Raw genomic sequence first — 21,760 nt, 5'->3', positions numbered from 1 at the left:
TAAATGGTATGGTGAAGTCAGAAAGGACATCATCCATTTTGGTCCAAAATCAAAAGTGCCGGCCAAAAAATAAAAGTGCTGTATTCTGATAGAATACGTCCGCCTTAGCATTTATTACTATGGCACCAAAGCTGTAGCACAATTGTGTATCTTTAATTCTTTCAAATACTGAAATTTTAGAGATCCGCAATAAAAATTATTAATGTCCGTTAAATCGCCTAGCCCAGGTACTAATAGTCAAGTATGAATACCTAAAGCATCAGACGGTAGTGTTCCCGGTTTAAATTCGTTTATTATGCCTGACAATTTATTCAAAGCGGAATGAGGAATACGATTTTCAATAGCCCATGTTCTTATTTTTTTGCTAAAGGTTAAATAATTGTCTAAATCAAAATTGTATTCACTATCACTAGAACTGCAATCATCACACTCTGATATCTGTATATTTTGAAGGGAACTTTCAGGTTCAGGCATAATATTTTCCTCTGCATCATGTACAGAACCACCATAAATACAACTAAAAACAGGCTTGGGGAAAAGTGTAATAGAATATCACATTCACATTCATTTTCAGCTTAAAGCAAATAAGAGTAGTACTTGTGGACAAATAAACTGCTATTGATGTTAATGGACAACACATATAGTCCTTTTAACAGCCTACAGTGCACATGCGAACCATTGAAACACTTTTGTACAGATAGTAAAAAACGGTTATTTTATTAACACAAACAAGTCCTACTACAGCTACTAGCTGTATAACAGTCTAAAACAAGTAAACATAACAGCCTTTGGCTTTATAAATGACCACGTGTGTTCTATTAAAATGCTAGCTCTATAACATCGTACAAGTAGGCCGTTAAACAGCGGTTGCCGTATCTCTACCCTCCTATAATGCTCTTAGTCAGACGGCTGACTAAAGGATAGTTGTTAGAGTATTATAACACCAACAATCGTATAAAAGTATAACTCTACACTCCTATAAGTCCCTTAGACAGGTATAGGTGTAATTAATTGCAATAATACAGCTTATACATCACGAGTGAACTGTACTAATGCTTTAAGTACACATTGGAACTAAATGTGAACTCTTAAATGGAGTAAAATGTTACTTGGGAAGTGCTCAAAAAGACAAATCTAACGAACCCAAATTCGATGCGATTCCGCCGTTTCATTTAGTTCGCCTCCTGACTCCATCATTAGACCAGCTCAATGGTACCACAACATTGCATTTTCATCGTACTTACATAAGTATACCAAATTGCAGCTCAATCGGTTGAGGAGAGCGGGTCTTAAATTCAGTTGCAAGATTTGTCCCACACATACTAACAAGTGAAGTCAATATAAGCATGTAAATAAATTTAAAAAACATCATTTTTATATCGTTTTTTTCTGGTTACAAAAACTGTTGTTCTGGAAGTTCTGGAAGCCCAAACGTACTTGTCAGAACGCGTTTTTCTAGTGTTTTTCAGCGTGCCTGCTGTATCTTTTTGGTAAATAGTAGGTACTGGATTAACGATTAACGGACTTAGAATAATTTAACGGAAGTTAACGAGTCCGTTAACATTTTAAAGTTAACTTAAAAGTTAATCCGTTAATAGAAATGTTAACTTCGTTAATTAACGATTAACGGATTAACGAGTTAATGCCCAGCTATGTCGTTATTGTCCTTTCCCAGGATGAGTGGATGGATACCTTTATTAATCTAAGATGGATGCGACCAAACAAGAGTACCTACATAAATAGTGTGAGTCACGTTAAAGTGTACATATGAAAATAGATGAAACTAGACCTATTTTTATCGACAAAAAAGAGGTCAAAATTTTTTTGAGATTTTTTTAAAATTTTTTTCTACCAATTACTTATTGTAAAGAAAACGTAATAAATTTGGCCTCTGTTCAAACGATCATTGCAAACGTTGTGATAGGGATAGAGACATGCGGTTTTTGGTTTTACGAAGGTAATACGATAAAGAATAATACAAAGTAATAAAAACCACCGGTTATAGGGGCATTTTTTGGAGAAATTTATCAAATGACCAAAAAAACACGAATTTAAAAGCAGATTTTTTTCAAAAAGTATCATTTTTTATTATTTGTTGGCCTTTTTTGTGTATTTTATGTATTTTTTTAGTATCGCCTGTTATTTAGCATTATTATTGACTTTATTTTATGAGGATATACCGCTTAGTTTAAAAGTTATTACGTTTTCTTTACAATAAGTAATTGGAAGAAAAAAAATTCTATCATTTTTTTTTTAAACTCCATAAATTTTTGACCTCTTTTTTGTCGATAAAAATAGGTCTAGTTTCATCTATTTTCATATGTACACTTTAACGTGACTCACACTGTATAGTGCCATTATACTGAACTGTCCTATCCATGACAATGACAGCGGGGCGCCTCCGTCCAATACCGGATCGCTGGTTCCGATTTTTGCCATGATGGAAAACATTGTATTATTATGTAGTTGAACGAATGGTAGCGCGCCCCCTTGTCATTGAGTTTGGTTGGACAGTACTGCGTGGGTAGGGTTGCCAGGCGTCCGGCTTTAGCCGGACATGTTTGGCTTTTTAGGGGCTTGTCCGGCCAAATATTGTCTTGTCCGGCCAGTCCGGCTTTTGTTAGGCTTTTTAATGTGGCTGCCGCGCCAGTCGAAACTCGAGCCACAGAATAATGTTAATTCAAAGATGATAGTACCCACTCATGAGCTATGACGCTTATTGCACCCCTCCCCCCCGACATGGTACGTTAACTATTAAAAAGGTATGTCCGGCTTTTAGGGTAAAATGTCCGGCCAAATGAAGCACAGAGTCCGGCTTTTGTGTTTTTGGACCTGGCAACCCTATCGTGGGTCATCTATACTTATTAATCTCAGAATAAATCGTCAGATAATCGACATTTTGACATATTTACCATACTGAAACTGTGAATGTGCCAGATACAAAAATTACCTAGGTAAAAAAAACGTCAAAAAAAATGAAAATCAAATTGCTGAACATGCGAACGTTTTAATTTCCCGCTCACACACCTTCCTTTGGTATAAATGACATCACATGACAATGACATTTAAATTTGTCAAAATAGTGTTGCCATATTTACAGTACTAGGGATGGTCTACCCAATCAATTAAATCATTCAATTTGATTTCATTCAATCGATTAAACCTTATAAAATAACTATTGTATTGAAGTATTACTAGGTAGTCGTCGCATTACGTCGGTCTTTTGGTGTAGTGGTTCTAAAACGGACTGCTATGCCGAGAGGTCCCGGGTTCGATTCCGAGCCGGGCAGAAATTGAAATGATGAATTTTAATTTCTGTGACGGGTCTGGGTGTTACTATGTATATTAAGTATGTATTTAAAAAGTATCTAATATATGTATAGTATATCCGTTAAGCTAGCACCCATAACACAATCATATTAATTGCTAACTTTGAGGCTAGATAACGCTGTGTGATATTATCCGAAAATATTTTTTTATTTATTATTTAATCGTCTATTCCAAAGGAGAATGTGCGGATCAGTACCTCGCTCCAGTAGTTATGCTTGTAGTGTCATTTGAAAAGTCTCACCAAGACGAACATTATGGCCACCAGCTTCTTGGTTGCGTTCGAAAAAAAACTCCATACCTTTTATTAATATCGCTCCAGCCGTTTAGACGAGAGTAAAGAGAGAGTAACAAATATACACCTCACAAACTGTCGCCTTTATAGCATTAGTGTGATTTTAAGAGCAGCAGTTTTGAACACGAGTTTCTGAGAGAATCAAAATATGAATGTAATGAATATCATACTAATAATCGAATTTATGTTGGATTGTTATATTATTATAAGCATTGCACTTTGTACCACATGGTAGACTCTTACAAACTTACCTGAAAATTTGAAAAAAGTAATTAGTAACAAAATACCACGCCTAAGTTAAGATATAAATTAGATAAATTTGCAATTGAACACTAAATTGAATTATAAAATTGAATTACTTTGGATTTGAATCGGGTCACACCGGAACTGTCACACACGAGTGACAACACTGACAACATCAGTGACATGGGTGCTTTTATCTGTGCTCAGTTCTGTGTGTATTCATTGGTTCATTAATTTAGTTGAAATGGATTATTAGTTTTAAAACTAAGTAATTTTCAACTGGAAAATTTTGCACTATCGGCGCATTCGTTAGTGATCCAATAAAAGAGGTATTTCCTTTCAGTGTTACGTCTCATGTAGGTATCTTACTTAATGCTGCTCTAACATAACCATGTTAATTAACTAAGCATAAGTTTAAATTAGTTGGATAACTTAATAATAACCACATTGAAACAATCATCGTGATAACTATAAAATAAATGAGTAAACTTGATAAACTTTAAACTAGTGTAAACTAACAGTGGCAGTACCAACTTAATTCATTTGTCATGGTATTAATCAAACTTTTTGTTACTAATTTTCCTCAAACCTGTTTCTTTATAACCCTATTAATGCCTTTTAAATACCCATTTGTACAACTTACAATAGTTTCTTTTGTATTAAAGGAAAAAAACAAGAAGAAGAAGTAAGTTTAATTTCCAAAATATGGTGAAAGCCACAGAGTTGGATTATTAAATGCCTTCCACCATGTGAGTTATTGATTGTTTTCCTCTCCAAATCTCTGGAAAAAGCATTTTTTAATGACTCGCACAGTAGAAAACATTTAATATTATCAGATTGATCAATAGGTCAGCCTGCTGTGTATTCAATATTTCGCCAATGTGAAACCTGACTTAACACTATCTCGTTTTATCATTAGCCATTTGAATGCAGATAACCTTAATTGATGTGAACACACTGTTGCTATTCATGATTTGGGGCCCTTATTGAAGTTATTTCATTACTAGAAACTACTGCGAATTGAATTCATAAAATACATTACACAAATAAGTGGTAAAGTGTATAATTCTGACAATAATAATGATTTCTTTTTTCAAGCGCATACCTAAATGATCAACCTAAAAATGAAAATAAACAAGAAACTGTTGCCAATCAAAGGGCATTACTTCTTTTTTAATGCAGGTAATTATTTGAATCTCTACAAACTTATTTTCACCAAATAAAAGTATTATTTGTTATATTACTGTCTTTATAGGTACCGCACCATTAGTGCCCTACTTGAGCACATATGCTCGCCAACTGGGTTTTTCTTCGGCTACAGTGGGACTCATTTACACAGTACTTCCAATTTTTGGATTGATAGCAAAACCTCTTTTTGGTGTGATAGCAGACAGGTAAGAACTTTTGGTTGTAACAATATTTCAGTCTCAATACATAATGATATTTTGTCCAAAAATAATACCTATATTCACTGAGCTATTGTTTAGATTCTCTTGAAACATGCTTAACCACAATATAGCTGGTAAACTACTAAAATGTGTTTTCAATAATTATTCATTAATAAGCCCATTGGCTTAACATAAAGACATTTTTTTAATCAAAATTCTATATTAAGTATTTGATATTTTCAATGGTATCTGCATTTCTCATTAATTATATGGTTGACCTTGCTATGATCATCAACATCATAAACTTTTATTGGGTACTTCTCATATCAGTGTATAAATTTTTTATTACTGCAATTGAAGTTAATAAATGATTACCCTGTCAATAAAATAAATATCTTTGTTTTAGGTTCAAGAAACAAAAGTCAATTTTTATACTATTCCAGATAGTTACTATTGTAAGTTTTTCGGCAATTTATGCGATACCAGAGAGCAGATCAAATGTGACTGTGAAATTGGACTGCGGAGACCATGTTACAGTATTGAAAAGCTGTTATGATACAGTAGCATCATTGGAATCAGACGAGGGCAAGATTAACTCTATAGCATCTCAAAGCAAGCTCGCTACATGCCAAGTAAGTAAGGAACAAGGCGAATAAGTGTTAGCGTTGCCATCCATCTGGCTAAAGCAGGGTGGAAAAAAATCATTATTTTTTTATTTTAATCAAAAAAATCAAATTTTTTAAATAGGTAATTAATTAGATTTTTTTTATTAGGTTTTGCAATCATTTCTTTAGTTTTTCTTATGGAAAACATTTTATTTGCATAGAATAGAAAAATAAATGATGTGGTTATCTAAAAAATCGCAATTATGTTTGTATGGAACATTTTATTTTTCAGATTCTCCAGACAAAACAACAATTTCATACATTAACACCTAATATTATTAACATTGTTTTCGAACATTACAGTTGATTAATATAAACTCCCACCCTTTCATTAATTCCATTTTCGAATTCCATTTAAATCCGTAATTTTTATTTAATAAATCATGCAACCCTCATCAATGTTAGGCAATTGGATCTCTTTTCCAGATAATATTTATTTATTAACTTTATTGCACACAGTACTTATCAATACAAAAGCGAAATATTCTATAATATTCCATTAATTAATTCACAATTTAAAAACATTGTTTTACTCTATTTGCACTTGTGGATTGATAATTTTCACACATTCTGCTTCTGGACTCAATATCCTAATCCCATTGTTCCCTATACTTTGTAAATGAAAAAAAAAGCCCTCCTGGTGCAGCCGGGTTATAAGATAATTTATGAAAATACAATAAGTGTATTTCCAAATTAAATGATATTTCTAAATAGTATAAATATGTATGCATACATAATGATAAGTTACATTTCCGTTTCTTTTTCAGATGAATTGTGACATGTCTTCGCCAAAAACGTGGCAAACAGTGTGTGAACATTGGCACATACCACAGTACTGTTACAGTAATACAAACAACATAAAGTACACCTCTTCTATTAGCAAAGTTACAGTTAATGCAAATGATAATTGTACTTATGTAGCAACTAGCAATGTAACTTTAGATGGTAAATCAACTGTATATTTTGTTTATTACTATTGTATGATTTGCAAAGACGTTGCTTAACTGAAACTTGTTATAATTTCAGGACTTAATTTTGTACCCCATTGTCGCATTGGTAATGGATTTGTAGACATAAATGAACCATGTACTCTGGACTGTACAAACCAGAAACTAGCAGCCAAAATAGGCAAAGAAAAACCTATTATGACATGTGTAGATAAAATGTTAAACTATAAAGTTTGTTTAAATAACACAGACCTGCAAGATTTTGTCAATGAAACCCATTTTGATGCATGTTCTGTATGTATTTTTAATTGGTAATAAATTGCTTAAGTTAGAATTATGTTTATATGATTTACATAATTTATTGTTTGTTTTTAGGCGTCATGTGATCTGGATGAAACGGCGCCATGGCGTTTAATGGAGATATGCGAAGGCTGGGGCGCAGACGTTGCGGCTTCTTGCCAACCAAAAACGATGATAGGACAAGATTTCCCATCGAATTTAAGCTTTACAGGAACAATTCTATTGAACACTACAATACCTGAAGCTAACTGCGTATACGCGCAACTTAATCATATTCAATTACCAGATGGTGAGTAGATAGATATACTCGTACTTAATTTACATACAACAGCTTTAGCTTTACAAGCTGATCGAGTTAACTGCGCACCAGGCAACCGTATCATCTATTTCTTTTTGTTTGCAGAGTCGACTCACTATCCTAACTGTATGCCTGGAGAATTGTTTCATACGTCATGCGACATAACCTGTGATAATACCGAGGTGAGTTTTCAGTAAATCTGATTATACAGTCTGATGCGCTGTCGTCTGTACACACGGCCACACTGTTAACTATCCATTTCCGTTTTTGCTCTTGCTCTCATCAAATGGTGATTGTTTGCGATAGAACGAGACGACATGATAGGCAATGGATAGTTAACACTGTTATCGATGGTACATAAAGGATGTTCCTTTTAAGATCGAGCTAGTGCGAGTTTAAAGTAGAATCATAATATTAACTAAATCCCCACGTGTATTCAGAAAATTTGGGTAGTTCAGTTATCATAATTTATAAGTTAATGTCGCTAATTAATTACTATGATTTCAGTTGAATGAAATATTTGCAGCTGCGAATGAGAGCGAAAATAACCAGGGTACTAAATATACGAAGCAGTTTTGGCTATTTTTTATGCTTATGATAATAAGTTGGATCGGCCAAGCGGTTGTGGTCACTTTCGCAGATGCTATATGCTTCAATCTGCTAGGTAAGTATTGTTTACCGTATAAGCACAGGTATAGTAGGTACGTTTCTACGTTACGAATTCTAATTAATTGTCATTGTATTATGAGAACAAGTTATTTTTGACGTTATTACCAGTTACCACGTGGAGTTTGCTAAGCATGACGTCATACGTACTTAAAGAAGCTTTATAAGTTCCACTTCCTGCCCCGTACAACCAAACTGTGGAATGGACTGTCGTCTGCGGTGTTTCCGGACGCATACGACCTGCAAGCTTTCAAGAGGAGAGCGTATCTTCCTTAAAGGCCGGCAACGCACTTGTATCGCCCCTGGGTCTGCGGGTGTCTATGGGCGACGGTAATCACTTACAATCAGGTGATCCGTCTGCTCGTTTGCCTCCTGTCACATAAAAAAAAGTGTTAGTTTTTTAACTACAATAAAACACAATTTTCAATTTTAACAATAAAACAAGCTAGCGTAGCTAATATACAAATACCTATCTTTGACCATGTTACTTATTATTTTTTCAGGTGACAAAATTTCTCACTATGGCAAACAGAGATTATGGGGTTCCGTCGGATGGGGAATATTCTCCTTGATGACCGGAGCTCTCATAGATGTATTCAGCGACGGAGCCTACAAGGACTACACGGTCGCATTCATACTCATGTTCGTGTTTATGACTGGGGATGTCATCGTGTCCTATTTTTTGAAGGTCTGTATGACATGTAAATAAGTTATAGTTGTCCAACACTAAACCGTCCTAAGATGAACTATAGATGAACTACACTGAAATGTCCTTTTTTTGACACCATCAATAGCGGATCGGTGGTTCCGACTTTTGCCACGGCGGAAACCATGTAGTTGAACGAAGATGGTGGCGCCCTTCTGTCAATGTCGTCGGTGGGACATTTCAGTGTAGTTTATCTCTACACTAAAATGTCCTTTTTTTGACATTGACAAAGGGGCCACCATCAATAGCGGATCGCTGGTTCCGACTTTTGCCACGGTGTGTGGAAACAATGTAGTTGAACGAAGATGGTGGCGCCCTTCTGTCAATGTCGTCGGTGGGACATTTCAGTGTAGTTTATCTCTACCTATGACATTGGTAGGAGGGCGCCTGCGATCAATACTGGATTTTTAGGTATCTCACATTCCTAACGCAAATCCCTCGTTTTGTTTGTCCAATACGCTATAACTGCGTTCAGCTAAATTCGTTTATGAATTTGAATAGTGAAATCCATCTTAAATGTCCTGATAAAGATAATTGTTAAAACCTAATTCGACTTATAGTCCAGTCATTATAGTAAGTTCACCTCGGAATTCGAGATACCCAGCTGTAAGTCTGTAAATACGTGTATATTGACACCCTAAAAGTTGTCACAAAACCTACATATGGTAGGGTGTAAGCAACTATTAAATTTCAAGGTCAACGGTCACAAAAATCGGTTTTTTGCGCTTTTTTTAGAAATATCTCATTTCCTGTGGGTTTTTTGCTATTTGTATTTATTATCAATATTGTAGAATACTAAATTCTCTACAAATTTTGTTTAAAAACTTTTTTTATACGGTGAACCGTTTTCGAGATAGAGGGCGGAGAGCGCGCGGTCACTGCATCACTTCAGGTCTACTTAAGCGGTTTAGATTTTTCATACAAAAGGATTTTCCCGCTAATTCCTGTGGGAATTTCGGGAATTCCTTGTTGTAACTAAGCTTTGAGTTTACTAAGGTACCTACATGCCAAATTTCAAGCGTCTAACTTCCGTTAAGCGTTTAGATTTTTCATACAAAAGGATTTTCCCGCTAATTCCTGTTCCCGTGGGAATTCCTAAGTATACTATAACCTGCCCAGGTGTATGAAGAATAATTGTACCAAAAAACGGTTCACCGTATAAAAAAATTTTTTAAACAAAATTTGTAGAGAATTTAGTATTCTACAATATTGATAATAAATACAAATAGCAAAAAACCCATAGGAAATGAGATATTTCCAAAAAAAGCGCAAAAAACCGATTTTTGTGACCTTTGACCTTAAAATTTAATAGTTGCTTACACCCTACCATATGTAGGTTTTGAGACAACTTTTAGGGTGTCAATATACAAGTATTTACAGACTTACAGCTGGGTATCTCTAATTCCGAGATTCTTACCTAATTTAAGCTTAAATGACTGGACTATTATGTTTTTTTTATTTACAGGTCGAATCTACAAAAATGTCTATGAATATACTAGCAGACGTCGGCACTCTGCTGTCTTCGGTCCACACCGTTGTGTTTATGCTGTGGACCATCGCCGTGGGATTGTGTACAGGGTTGCTATGGCAGTTCTTATTCTGGTATCTAGAAGACTTGGCAGCCATGACATCTGACGGATCAGCGTACATCAAAACGCTGCAGGGCCTTGTTAGTGCTATCCAAACATTCGGGGGCGAAATTCCCTTCCTTTTTATATCAGGTAATGTTTGTCATTTTTACCATAGTCATTGGATTGGCATGACTTAATAATATTGTTGGTTCATACATCCATACAAGCTAATAAAACGGTTTAGTAATAAACGATTGAACGTAAAACTCTGAATCTGTCCCGCTTCCCCGAAAACGACTTAATTATTAAATGTTTTGTGATGGCTACACAAAAATCTGTTGTCATGAAAATTACATCTCTGAAGCTATAGTCAAACGATTTTAAAACATCAAGTGACAAAAACCAGAATCCAGAATTAATAGTAGCGCCCTCCTCTCAATCACATAGCTGAGACGGTTCCGTGGTTCAGTTTTTGACAACTATATTATGTTCGCTAAACTTGTTTATTGGTGAAATTGGACAGTTCAAATCGTGCATTTTTTGTTTATAGGATACATATTGAGAAAATTGGGGCATGTTAACATGATGACTTTAGTCCTATTTGCGTTTGGAATACGGTTCATCTTGTACTCGTTCCTGACAAACGCATGGTGGGTTCTACCAATTGAGTTATTCCAAGGGATAACTTTCGGCATGTTTTATCCCACTATGACGTCATACGCCAACGTCGTGTCTCCACCTGGAACAGAAACTACAGTACAGGTATGGTGCATGGTACAATACATGCAAACTAAATACTTAATTACTTTGTCACTTACACATCATAAAATAATTTTAAGTATGAGGCTAAGAACTCACGGCGCGATTTTCACCCGCGCCCACGTCGGATGCGGGTAAAAAATAATGCACAACTCACGACACGGTTGTATTTGGGTCCCGCGGCACCGGCGGCGGGCATCTAGTAGAATCGCGCGAGCTGCGGTAACCGCAGCCTCGGCGGTTTTCGCCCGCGCGCTCTGCGATCGATCGGCGAGCGACCATTTTGTACCAGTGACTTGATTGGCGCGATTTTTACCAGCGCCGTGAGTTCTTAGCCTAATTTTGAAAGCAATCGCGATACATTAAAGTTCAAATTAATTTTGCTTACAATAGTGTTGAGTGTGTTTAATAGTATTATTAAACGTGTGATTAGCCTAACCAGTGATCACTCGTTATCCAGAAACGCCTAAACTAGTTTTTTTCTAACGTCATACTGCGTTAGAATCTCTTCGTTATTCAACACGATTGTTTCCACAACGCTCTAAAGCTAAACTGAATTCACTCTTAAGCAAACAACATAAGGTAGATGTTTGATTGACACAAAAAATAACGTGTTTCCCGCTTCGTTATGACAGATTTGAGGACAACGTCGTACATTGACGATTCTTAAACATAGGTATTTTTTGTAACCTAAAGGAGTAAACCGAGTAATGTATGGTCTCCAAATAATAAGGATCGTAACGAAACGAGTGCGTATGCGAGCGAGAAAGCCATAGGACGTTAACATAAGTGTGGATGAAATAACGGACCACAAACTGACGACAACCGTCCATCTCAAAACGTTTAATTTGAAAGAGCCTTAACTCTTTAGGCTGGTGCGCCGCATTTACGCTGCGCAGGCGCTGGTGATACGACGACGTTCGTCGTGGCCTTAGCTTGATGTTCCGTCGTCTACACATTGCAAGTGTACCTACCAATAACAAATTATCTATCCTTTTATAATATGGTTCCGTTTTATTTCAGGGTCTAGTTGGGGCTGTGTTTGAAGGCGTAGGGACGTCACTCGGCAGCTTTATCGGGGGTCGTTTATACGAGACTTACGGGGGAAAGAACACATTCCAGTGGTTCGGCATCAGCTCTCTGGTGTTCGGTGTCATCCATATGGCGGTTCAATATGTTATGCGTCACAGACCTGGACACGTGGGATTCAGACAAGGTAAAGACAACATTGCTGATGAATAATTCATTAATTATAGCCTGACCAGGAACATAAAAACCCTGGCATAGAGGCGCGTCAATTGCATTTGATAGTGCAACACTGAGTACAGTCGTACCTGTGTTAAATTAATAGGCTAACTTTATGTATCAGGATTCAGGATTACGGGCTAATTTGATATTTTCATAAATTAACGAAAAAATATTATTATAGGTAACCTGGTTTAAATAAATTAAATGAAACCATCAATCGAGCTAGTAGGATTTATTTTATTATTCATCAATAATCAAATTCAGAACTCAAATATTCAACTGCAATGAACGCTTCAAACTCGGTACTTCTTTCCCAATTCCATAAAATTCAACATTTAGAAAGTGCCAAAAAATTTTAAAATAGGTAGTTAAAACAAACCACAGCAAATTTTCATAGTGTACTGTACTATACGATAAACATGTCAGTCAATTTGACAACCTTTGTCGGAAACATTATTCAATGAAAATATTGTCCGAACCCTTAGTATTTCTCGTTGACAAATACTTTAACACATTGTGAACCACTTTTCTTTCACGACTATAAAAAGATTTTAGCAATTTAATTCACAAAATCAATTGCGCACATTTAAAATAAAGTTTGTTTACACTTTGACAGCAATAGACTGACATGCAAGGTGACATGTCAATGAAGTTTTCAGTTACTGTTGCCATTAAAAGAAATTAGTACCATTAGTTTTCCGCAACATGGCGAGGGGTTTTATGTTCCTGGTCAGGCTATACCTACAATCACGTTCCTGTACCAAATAGTTTTTAAATTGTTTTTCTTATTTAGACCCCGTTTCAAGAAATATTTAATCTTATACTGAACATTGTTTTCTATCAAAACAAAACGCTGCTGCTGAGCTGACATTTTCATGACAACGGATTACTTGCTTTCATCTATTGCTAAGTATTTATTACCTATTGCTACAACAGAAAAATCATTTTATTATTAATTGGATTAATTATACGATCAAAACATGTCTTTCGAAGATAGTTAACGGCTAAAGATCTTTTTGTCATCATTTAATTATTGTCGCACAGCGAAAGTTGAGACGATCAAATAATTTTCCTGTGTAACAGGTGCAAGCAATGTTCCGTTTTCACGGCAATGATACCAGCTGTCTAGATCCACCCTAAAGGGAATTACTAAAAAATATTTGGTACAAGTACATATTTTAAGGGAAAGGGAAAATGCACAGTTTCGAGACAAATGGTTTGTTGATTTATAGTTTCATGATTGAAAATGTACTAGTGATAATATCCAAGAAAAAAAAGTAGAATTGTATTTTCACGAACAATACAGGGTGTTTGGCGGAAGGTTAGACAAACTTCGTGGGTGTATATTATGTAAGGTCATTTTAAGAATACAAGTTCACCCATTTGACCCTAAGTGAGCTTCTTTTTTTTAAATTGATATTTTTGTTCCTATTTTTTTCCGAAATTTCAGCCGATTTTTTATTTGATATTAATGTCGAATATATTATGTCTTTAGTCAATAAAATACATTTCAGAACCAGATAATTATTGGATAGCTAGTTACGAGCCGCCAAAGTTTAACAAAAGTGAAACCACGATAAAAAATTCAACTTACGATTCGATTAAAAAGAAATTATGGATTGCCAATGATCTTAAAAACGTATCTAGCTTCTCTTCTTTCCAATGATATATCACATGTAGTAATAAGATATTGAAATTCTTCAAAAATTCAAAGTTTATGGAAAAAAATGGAATAATAGTACAAAAATTATCCACAAGCGAGAAAAAAAATGAAGCAGTTCTTCGGTCAAATTTCGGAAAAAATTAAAATCAATTAAAAAAAAGTAGCTCACTTATGGTCAAATGTTGTCTAACTTTCCGCAAACACCCTGTATATCTAAATTAATGTCTTATACAGGGTGAACTTTATAAGTGGTTAGCCTAATCCACAGCGTAATAAATAGCTAAATATGCTCAAACAAGTCTCAGGGCCGATCAATGTAAAAAATATAAAATAATAAAAGTAAAATAACTAGTACTTACGAGGGCGGCACTGAAAATTTCGGGAATCAAGGAAGTGAAACAACATTACTATTTAAAAATGTATTTATTGCTTTTTAAAGTATTCTCCGCGTAATTTGACACATTTTTCCATACACGAAACCAATCATTAAGCAACCATTCCATTCGGAAGTTTGGGTCTCCAAAATGGCCGTTTTGTAGCCGTCCACAGCTTCTTCAGGTGATGAAAATCTCTGACCACGCAATTTATTCTTTATTTTAGGGAAAGTATAGAAATCATTAGGGCTTAGGTCGGGGCTGTACGGCGGATGGTCTAATAATTCTATGTTTTCTTGCTCTAAAAACTCTTTTGTTCTGTGCGCGGTGTGAGAACTCGCATTGTCGTGATGGAGGATGATGCTGTGGTTGCAGTTCTCTTTACGGAGTTCAGAAACGACTTGTGGTAAACAAATGCTAGCATACCATTCTGCATTAACCGTTCTTTGTCCCCCAAGAGGAATAATCGCCACATGGCCGGTCTTTGAGACAAACGTGGCCACCATTTTTTTTGCAACACTCCGTGAACGAACAATTTTTGTTGGCTTTAACTCATTTTCGAACACCCAAACTCGTGACTGGTTTTTTGTTTCGGGTTCGTACGCACATATCCAGGATTCGTCACCTGATACGATGTTGTATACAGCATTTGAGGATCCTGCGTGTAATCTTTCGAGAGTTCTGACGCACCAAGTAACGCGAGCCGCTTTTTGCTCTTCACAGAGCGAATGCGGTATCCATCGGGAAAACAACTTTTTTACACCTAATTGTTCATGCAAGATTATTTGTATTTGACTCATGCCAATGTCTAAAGTTGCCTGAATTTCGCGGTATGTCACATGTCGATCTTCTTCAATCAGCTTACGCACAGCATCAACGTTTTCTTGGGTGACTGCAGTTTTTGGACGACCTTGACGGGGATCATCACTGAGCTTGACACGTCCACGTTGAAATTCAGCAAACCAGCGATAAATTGTGGTTTTGGATGGGGCTTTATTACCAAATACAGAAATCATCCGGTCAACACACTGTTTTTGTGTTAAACCACTCCGAAAGTCATAATAAATCATCGCTCTTCAATTTTCTCGAGTCAATTCGATTTTCTCAACGACTAAACAAGTTTCACAAGACCTTGTGATAAGACCGAGAATCTTTTTTTAAATAAATAAATGGTATTCGATGTTTAAAACCAAGGAGTTTGCAATTAAATATATTTTAATATGATAGGAACAGTGGAAATATTAAATTCCCGATACTTTTAGTGCAGCCCTCGTACTTACTTAGTATTTTTATGCCAACTTTGGTCCTGATACTTTATCCTAAATACTTTGACTTACCCGCACGCGAGTATTTTACTTAAAATTTTTGACAATAAATGCCATAAAAATAGAACTAATTTGTCGTCGGCTGTTTTACTCTGGCATGAAAGTAAATGATTTTAAAAACCGCACTCTCACGCTTTGCTTAATTACATGGAATATACCGTAAATACACTTAGTTATAATGGTTATGGTTTAGTTTAATCCGTTAAGTTTCTAAAGTCGCTTTCATCAGAGCCAAAGCACAGGTGCGTTACGGTGCCGGTGCGACGCCAATAATATCTGTGGGGGCACACGAAGGATGCGGCGCTGTGCTGCGCGATACGCTGAAATCTTTGCGATGCGGCGCCGCAACGCATCATGTGCTTTGGCTCTTATTTGTTGTCAAACGAGAGAGGGAAAAATAAATAAGTAGAAAATGACATGCCATAGATATCATACATTACCCATAAGATAATGCTCGTCCTGCATCTCACCCGTACCCGNCCTGTATTCTAAAAAAGCTTCGGTATTAATTGTAAAAGCTGAAACTGACATAATTATATTTATATCATTTGTTTTTTTTATTTTTAGTTTAATCGGTATTAAACTTAAACTTTTATTTCACTGAATAAAGTACCCTGTAAAATACACTTAAATTTTTATAACAGGGCTGAAATATGTTGTCAAATAATTAGAATGTATTATTGTTTTTATGACATCGACACTACTATTAAATAATATGCAATTTCACGCTAAATACTAAATGATTCCTTTCCTTTATCTTTGCTGAACAAACATTTATACACGCTTAACCGGTCTTAATAGGCTAGTGGACAAAATTTCAATTATTTGTCCGTCAGACAGACAAATAAATAAGAAAATATTGGACATGTTTTTTTTCTTTTCTTTCTTAATTAAATAATAACTGTTCTACATCGAGTTGAAATGGCGAGCTGGCCTAGGAAGAATTTTTACCTAGAAGTGACGTCACAATTTTTCAACTCAATATAATACTGTAATTATTCGACTATGAAAAAAATTAATACGTGTCCAAAATTTTTTTATTATCTGTCTGACTAAATAAAATTTAAGAAAAAAATATTGGGCATATTCATGTTTTATAAAACTTATTTACAAATCGCGCCCTCTCTGTGTTTGATTAGAAATAGGATGTTAAAATGTATATGTTATAATAATTATATTAAGTTTAAGTTCTAATTCCTAAGTATACGTAAGTATTTTAAATACTGATAAACAAAATGTTCGATTTTTTTTTGGATGGCGCGGTGTATAATGCCCAAGAATATTTTTATGGCTGTGTATTTTTTAATTACCGTGAACATTTGTTGAACAAAATATTTATGCATTTATCAGAATCCTGCCTACCAGTACTAAGTTGTTTAGTTAATAACTATTAGAATTAGAGATGAAACGGATATCCGGCAACTATCCGGTAGGCCGGATATCCGGCCTAAATTTACTATCCGGCCGGATACCGGATAGTAGCTCACTATCCGGCCGGATACCGGATATTAAAAAACTACGAAAATTTCCTGTTATAAAATGAAACACATTAATCTTTGAGTTAAATATCAATAAAATGGCTTAATAATAATGACGGTTTTTATCTAAAGTCCAAAAAGTTACAAAAAAGCCATATTAAGGCCTTTCAAAAAACTAATTTCCTATCTGGGCTATTCACTCTAATGACGAATACATAAATCTATACTTATAATAAATCTGTAGAGAGGTCAATTCTGTACATGAAATATATTTTCAAAATAACTATCAGGGGGTGATTAGTGATCGATACTGATGCCAAAAATGCAATCAGTAAAATTTTTGTCTGTCTGTCTGTCTGTCTGTCTGTCTGTCTGTCTGTCTGTATGTTCCTTATAGAAACAAAAACTACTGGACGGATTTTAACGAAACTTGGTACAATTATTCTGCTCTTAAAAAGAGTTAAAAACTATTGTACAATCAACAGCACATCATCCTATACATTTTGTTGCAAAATAACACTTAATACATTGAAATAAGATGCCACAGTATGAAGATTGATGTGCTGTCGTCTGTACAAGATTTCAAATATTGAAAATTCATTTGATATGACTCATATTTCGGGAATCATGAGTAAAGCCTTATTTTAAAAAGAATGCCAACCAATTCAAAGTCACCCTGTATAATGCAGTTCAGTCAGATTACGCACCAAGGGGGCGTCTATTAATTACGTGAGACTTTTAGGGGGGGGGGGGTCCAGAAAAACCTCACTTAATCTCACGTGGCCTGGGGGAGAGGGTGTCGAGAAATATCACGTAATTTTTTTCCACAACAAATAATTGAGAATTGAGTAAATAAAGAATTGAGTATTGAGTAAATCATCCGTCTGCATTTGTGAACAAAGGCCCAGTTTTTAGATCCGCAGTTTGCTACCAATGCTTAAATATTAACAAAATGTAAACTAATAGTTAAAAATTGTACTAAAAGTTAAAAAAAACTGGGCCTAAATTGTTTAGTTTTATCATTATTTCATTAATCAGTTAACTTTTTTACGTAGGTCGGGTTTTTTTTATAAAATCTAATATTTTCGAAGCATGGATTATCTGATTTACATTGCAAATATGCATTTTGGAAAATCTCACGTGAGTATCTCACCAAGGGGGGCGGAGGGGTTAAAAAATAGCCAAAATTGTCTCACGTAATTAATGGACGCCCCCCAAGTAAACTAATTTAATTTTCGCTATTCAATAACATAGGTACTCACGATGGCAACCGAAATCGCCCGAATTGATCTGCCCCTTAGACGAGTGGCAAAATCTGACATTCTATTCGAACGAATTTGATTTTCGAAAAGTGTGACTTGTCTAGTCTACTAGACCCACTGATCGAAGCACCTGTGCGGCGCTAAACTCGTTACGACATGCAACATGACAATGGGACAACTATCCGGCCGCCGGATATCCGGCTATCCGGCCTAGCAGCTCGCCGGATATCCGGTATCCGGTATCCGGCCAAACAACTATCCGTTTCATCTCTAATTAGAATACTCAAATACTTAAAACATTCCACTTTATTGTATGAATTTTTACATTTATTTTTAGTATTATTAAAATGACACATCAACTACCTTTAATCAATCGGACTGATAGTTCGAAAATCCTATTATACCCTGTATTTATAACACCAAACGATAGTCTGGTGTTGTGTCCTATAGTGTTCTTTATTAATTCATGTGCTGAAAAATATCTATCTGCGAATATTTAAGAGTTCTTGTAATATTTTATACTTATAATAATAATAAAATTTTATAAATTTTTCAAGTGAATGTGTAGAGCAATAATTTAGTAAAAGAAATATTATTCTCTGGTCTCGAATGTTTTGCTTATTAGAAAAGATTAAAAGAATAAGTTGAATGAAAATAACTATGCCAAATTAGTCCTTAATTGACGAAACCATGTTCGAATTTTTTTACCGTAATCTGATGGAGATTATTTCAACTGTGATCTGTACAAATTAGTCTTACTATTTCGCCTTCTAAAGGCTTGTTTTTAGTTTTTTTTTATATGTTCCAAATTGGTATATTTTATTTAAAAGTTGCCATGATCAGTTTCGAAATATTTATGCATATACTCTTTTTATGAAAATAATACATATTTTTATTATTAAAAGTAACATTATGTATTATTGTGATAAAGGAACATTTAGGTAGGATATTGATATGGCTCTGCCTTGAAGGTGATAATTGTTTTGTAATATTAACGCATTATGCATATTATAACAATAGTTTTATTTATATTGAGTATTTTTATTTGGAAGATTGTCAAAAAACATCCGTTTTAACGAATTAATGAGACAATCTTATTTTATTATAATTAACCTATTTTTATCCTAGGGAAGTTGTGCTATTTAGTTCCTTTTATACCCAGTATTATCATTTGTAGTTAAAACTTGTATGACAAAATATATCTTTTTCAATAATATCAGTGTTTAATTTATCACTGCACATATTACCCTAATGTAATAATATGTAGTTTTAACTGGTTCACCTGCGCCATCTACAGATAAACAAATGATCATTTTATATTCTTTATTCATTGAAGCGTCATCACTAATAACTACGTATGTAACTTAGTTATTCGTTTGTTTTAATTTAGCTTTATTTTTTGTTGTTCGCAGGTTATACTTCAGTGATAAGATATGAACAACCGAATGACATGATTCATATACTAGAAGACATGTCACAAAATAGATAACCATTTGGCGACGTATTCCATCTGTGGCTTGTTTTGCTTTCCTAATTTTAATAACTTGTTTACAACGAAGTTCTTTAATTCATTTGTGTATGCTGTTGTATTGCATCTGTTTTAATTTACCTACATATTTTTACATTATCATCCATCTATCATAATCTTTGTTGTGATACTTTAGTTATTTATTTTATAAGCGTTTTATTATTTATAAAGCAGCTCAAAATCAATTAATAATAAAAAAATAGGTAGATATATCTATCTATAGGTATTCAATACCTATTAAAACGTGCTTAAAAGTACATGCTATATTTTAGAGTTATGATTGAATGTGATTGACAAAATCATGTTTGATACATCGTTGAAATAAATAATATAAAAAACTAATATTAGCGATTTTTAAACTGTCTCGAAAAATAGCAAGATCCAATTCGTTTAGTTCTGTTTATATTATGAATGTTCGCTGTAAACAGTCAATCAATAATGTTTCATGACCAAATAAAGGTCTTGATGTTCACTAGCACAAAGTTTTAAAATGGCAGTAATAATATTAGTTTTTGCAGTCCACTTAGGTACGAAAAATACTGCACGATAGTATTGCTTCGTCCGGGGTTTTCTCGGAAATTATTGGAATTTTTCTCGCCGTAAAAACCATCCTTGGACTTCAGCGAACATAAAAGAATTGGTAAAATTGGTCCAGGCGTTGTTGAGTCATGCGCTTAAGTAACAACACGTTTCGTGATTCATTTGTATATTATAGATTAATTCGATCCTTCGTTTTATAAGCATGTACCTATAAATTGAGGTATTAAATTATTGAATCAAATTATACACAAAATTAAAACATGATAATTTACTACTATACGTCCAAAGTACCTAATGATAATAAAATATTTTGAAGTTCCTATCTTTACTTAAGATTAAATTGTTAATGCATAATTAATTATACTTTATGTAGCGATATTTATATCGTAAGTTTGTATGCTCAAATTTTGCATTTGTATACGTAATTATTGGTATATTGGTGCTAGTACCAAACAAGGGGCAATAATACATAATATAGATAAGAAGATATTTTGAAATATAAGATGGGTTTTTGTATAATTATGTGGAAATAAATGACAAAATATGGACATTTTATTTTACTGTTCTTAGTTATTTTTTCAAAACTACCACACCAAAATTATATTAGATTCATCACTTTCGTAAGTTAAGTATTTAGTAATCGCGTCATGCGATTTTCTTATGGGATTTCTCAAAGTAGATCTTCGTTATCATCTGCTGTAACAACTACTTAAATCTCCTCTTGGCAAAAAAAAAACTAAATTCGACAGTCCCATCACTCCCATCAGGGTTCCAATACCCACTTACTTCATCATCAAATATGCTCGATCAATCAAACTCTTATAAGTTAGTAACCCTCCTGCTCCCTCCGCTTTACAACAACCCATAATTAATAGTTGTATCCAAAAACGAAAAACCCTTCGATTACTCGACTCCAGGCGTCACTTTAGTGTCCTTTGATCACCTATGGACTTTATTTAAGAAGTTCATAGGTGACCTTATCCATGGGTGATCAAAGGACACCAAAGGGTCGCTTGGAGTAGTTGGAGTCCAATTTGATCACCTAGGACGTCCTAGTACCACCCCTACTGCTAACTGGTAGAAAAACCATTGAAACATGTGCTCATGTCATTTCTTTAGCTACTTACATGGTAGCTACCTATAGACCCTTTAATAAAATGGTGCTTTACTTATTTAA

General features: G+C 34.5%; 1 protein-coding gene across 5 annotated transcripts; it reads left to right on the top strand.

Moving 5' to 3' along the window:
- Positions 1–4,044: 4,044 nt before the first annotated feature.
- Positions 4,045–21,049, top strand: Sugb (Sugar baby transporter). Of its 5 annotated transcripts, none has more exons than XM_028320148.1 (14): positions 4,045–4,194; positions 4,964–5,047; positions 5,121–5,259; positions 5,660–5,885; positions 6,686–6,863; positions 6,945–7,159; positions 7,241–7,454; positions 7,569–7,645; positions 7,971–8,127; positions 8,633–8,817; positions 10,301–10,556; positions 10,957–11,168; positions 12,189–12,417; positions 13,153–13,789. In XM_028320148.1, the coding sequence occupies exons 2-13, from the start codon at positions 4,975–4,977 to the stop codon at positions 12,405–12,407; spliced, it is 2,151 nt and encodes a 716-aa protein (XP_028175949.1). In that variant the 5' UTR covers positions 4,045–4,194; positions 4,964–4,974; the 3' UTR covers positions 12,408–12,417; positions 13,153–13,789. The 5 variants fall into 5 exon arrangements, with proteins under 5 accessions (XP_028175949.1, XP_028175946.1, XP_028175948.1 ...); XM_028320145.1 differs by lacking the exon at positions 13,153–13,789 and adding an exon at positions 19,928–21,049 and having other exon boundaries at positions 4,046–4,221; positions 12,189–12,381; XM_028320147.1 differs by lacking the exon at positions 13,153–13,789 and adding an exon at positions 19,928–21,049 and having other exon boundaries at positions 4,046–4,225; positions 12,189–12,381.
- The last annotated feature ends 711 nt before the right edge of the window (positions 21,050–21,760 follow it).

Source organism: Ostrinia furnacalis, unplaced genomic scaffold (genome assembly GCF_004193835.3).
Source record: "Ostrinia furnacalis isolate ACB-3 unplaced genomic scaffold, ASM419383v2 OfSCF7352, whole genome shotgun sequence".
NCBI lineage: Eukaryota > Metazoa > Arthropoda > Insecta > Lepidoptera > Crambidae > Ostrinia > Ostrinia furnacalis.
The sequence above is the reverse complement of the archived record's forward strand: the minus strand, read 5'-3'. Positions and strand labels throughout refer to the sequence as shown.

Excerpts from the sequence above, each read along its gene's own strand:
- Sugb (XM_028320145.1), top strand. The coding sequence starts at position 4,975 with ATGATCAACCTAAAAATGAAAATAAACAAGAAACTGTTGCCAATCAAA. Across the intron at positions 8,818-10,300 it reads TCGTGTCCTATTTTTTGAAG|GTCGAATCTACAAAAATGTC; the intron begins GTCTGTATGACA and ends TTTTATTTACAG. Across the intron at positions 11,169-12,188 it reads GAACAGAAACTACAGTACAG|GGTCTAGTTGGGGCTGTGTT; the intron begins GTATGGTGCATG and ends GTTTTATTTCAG.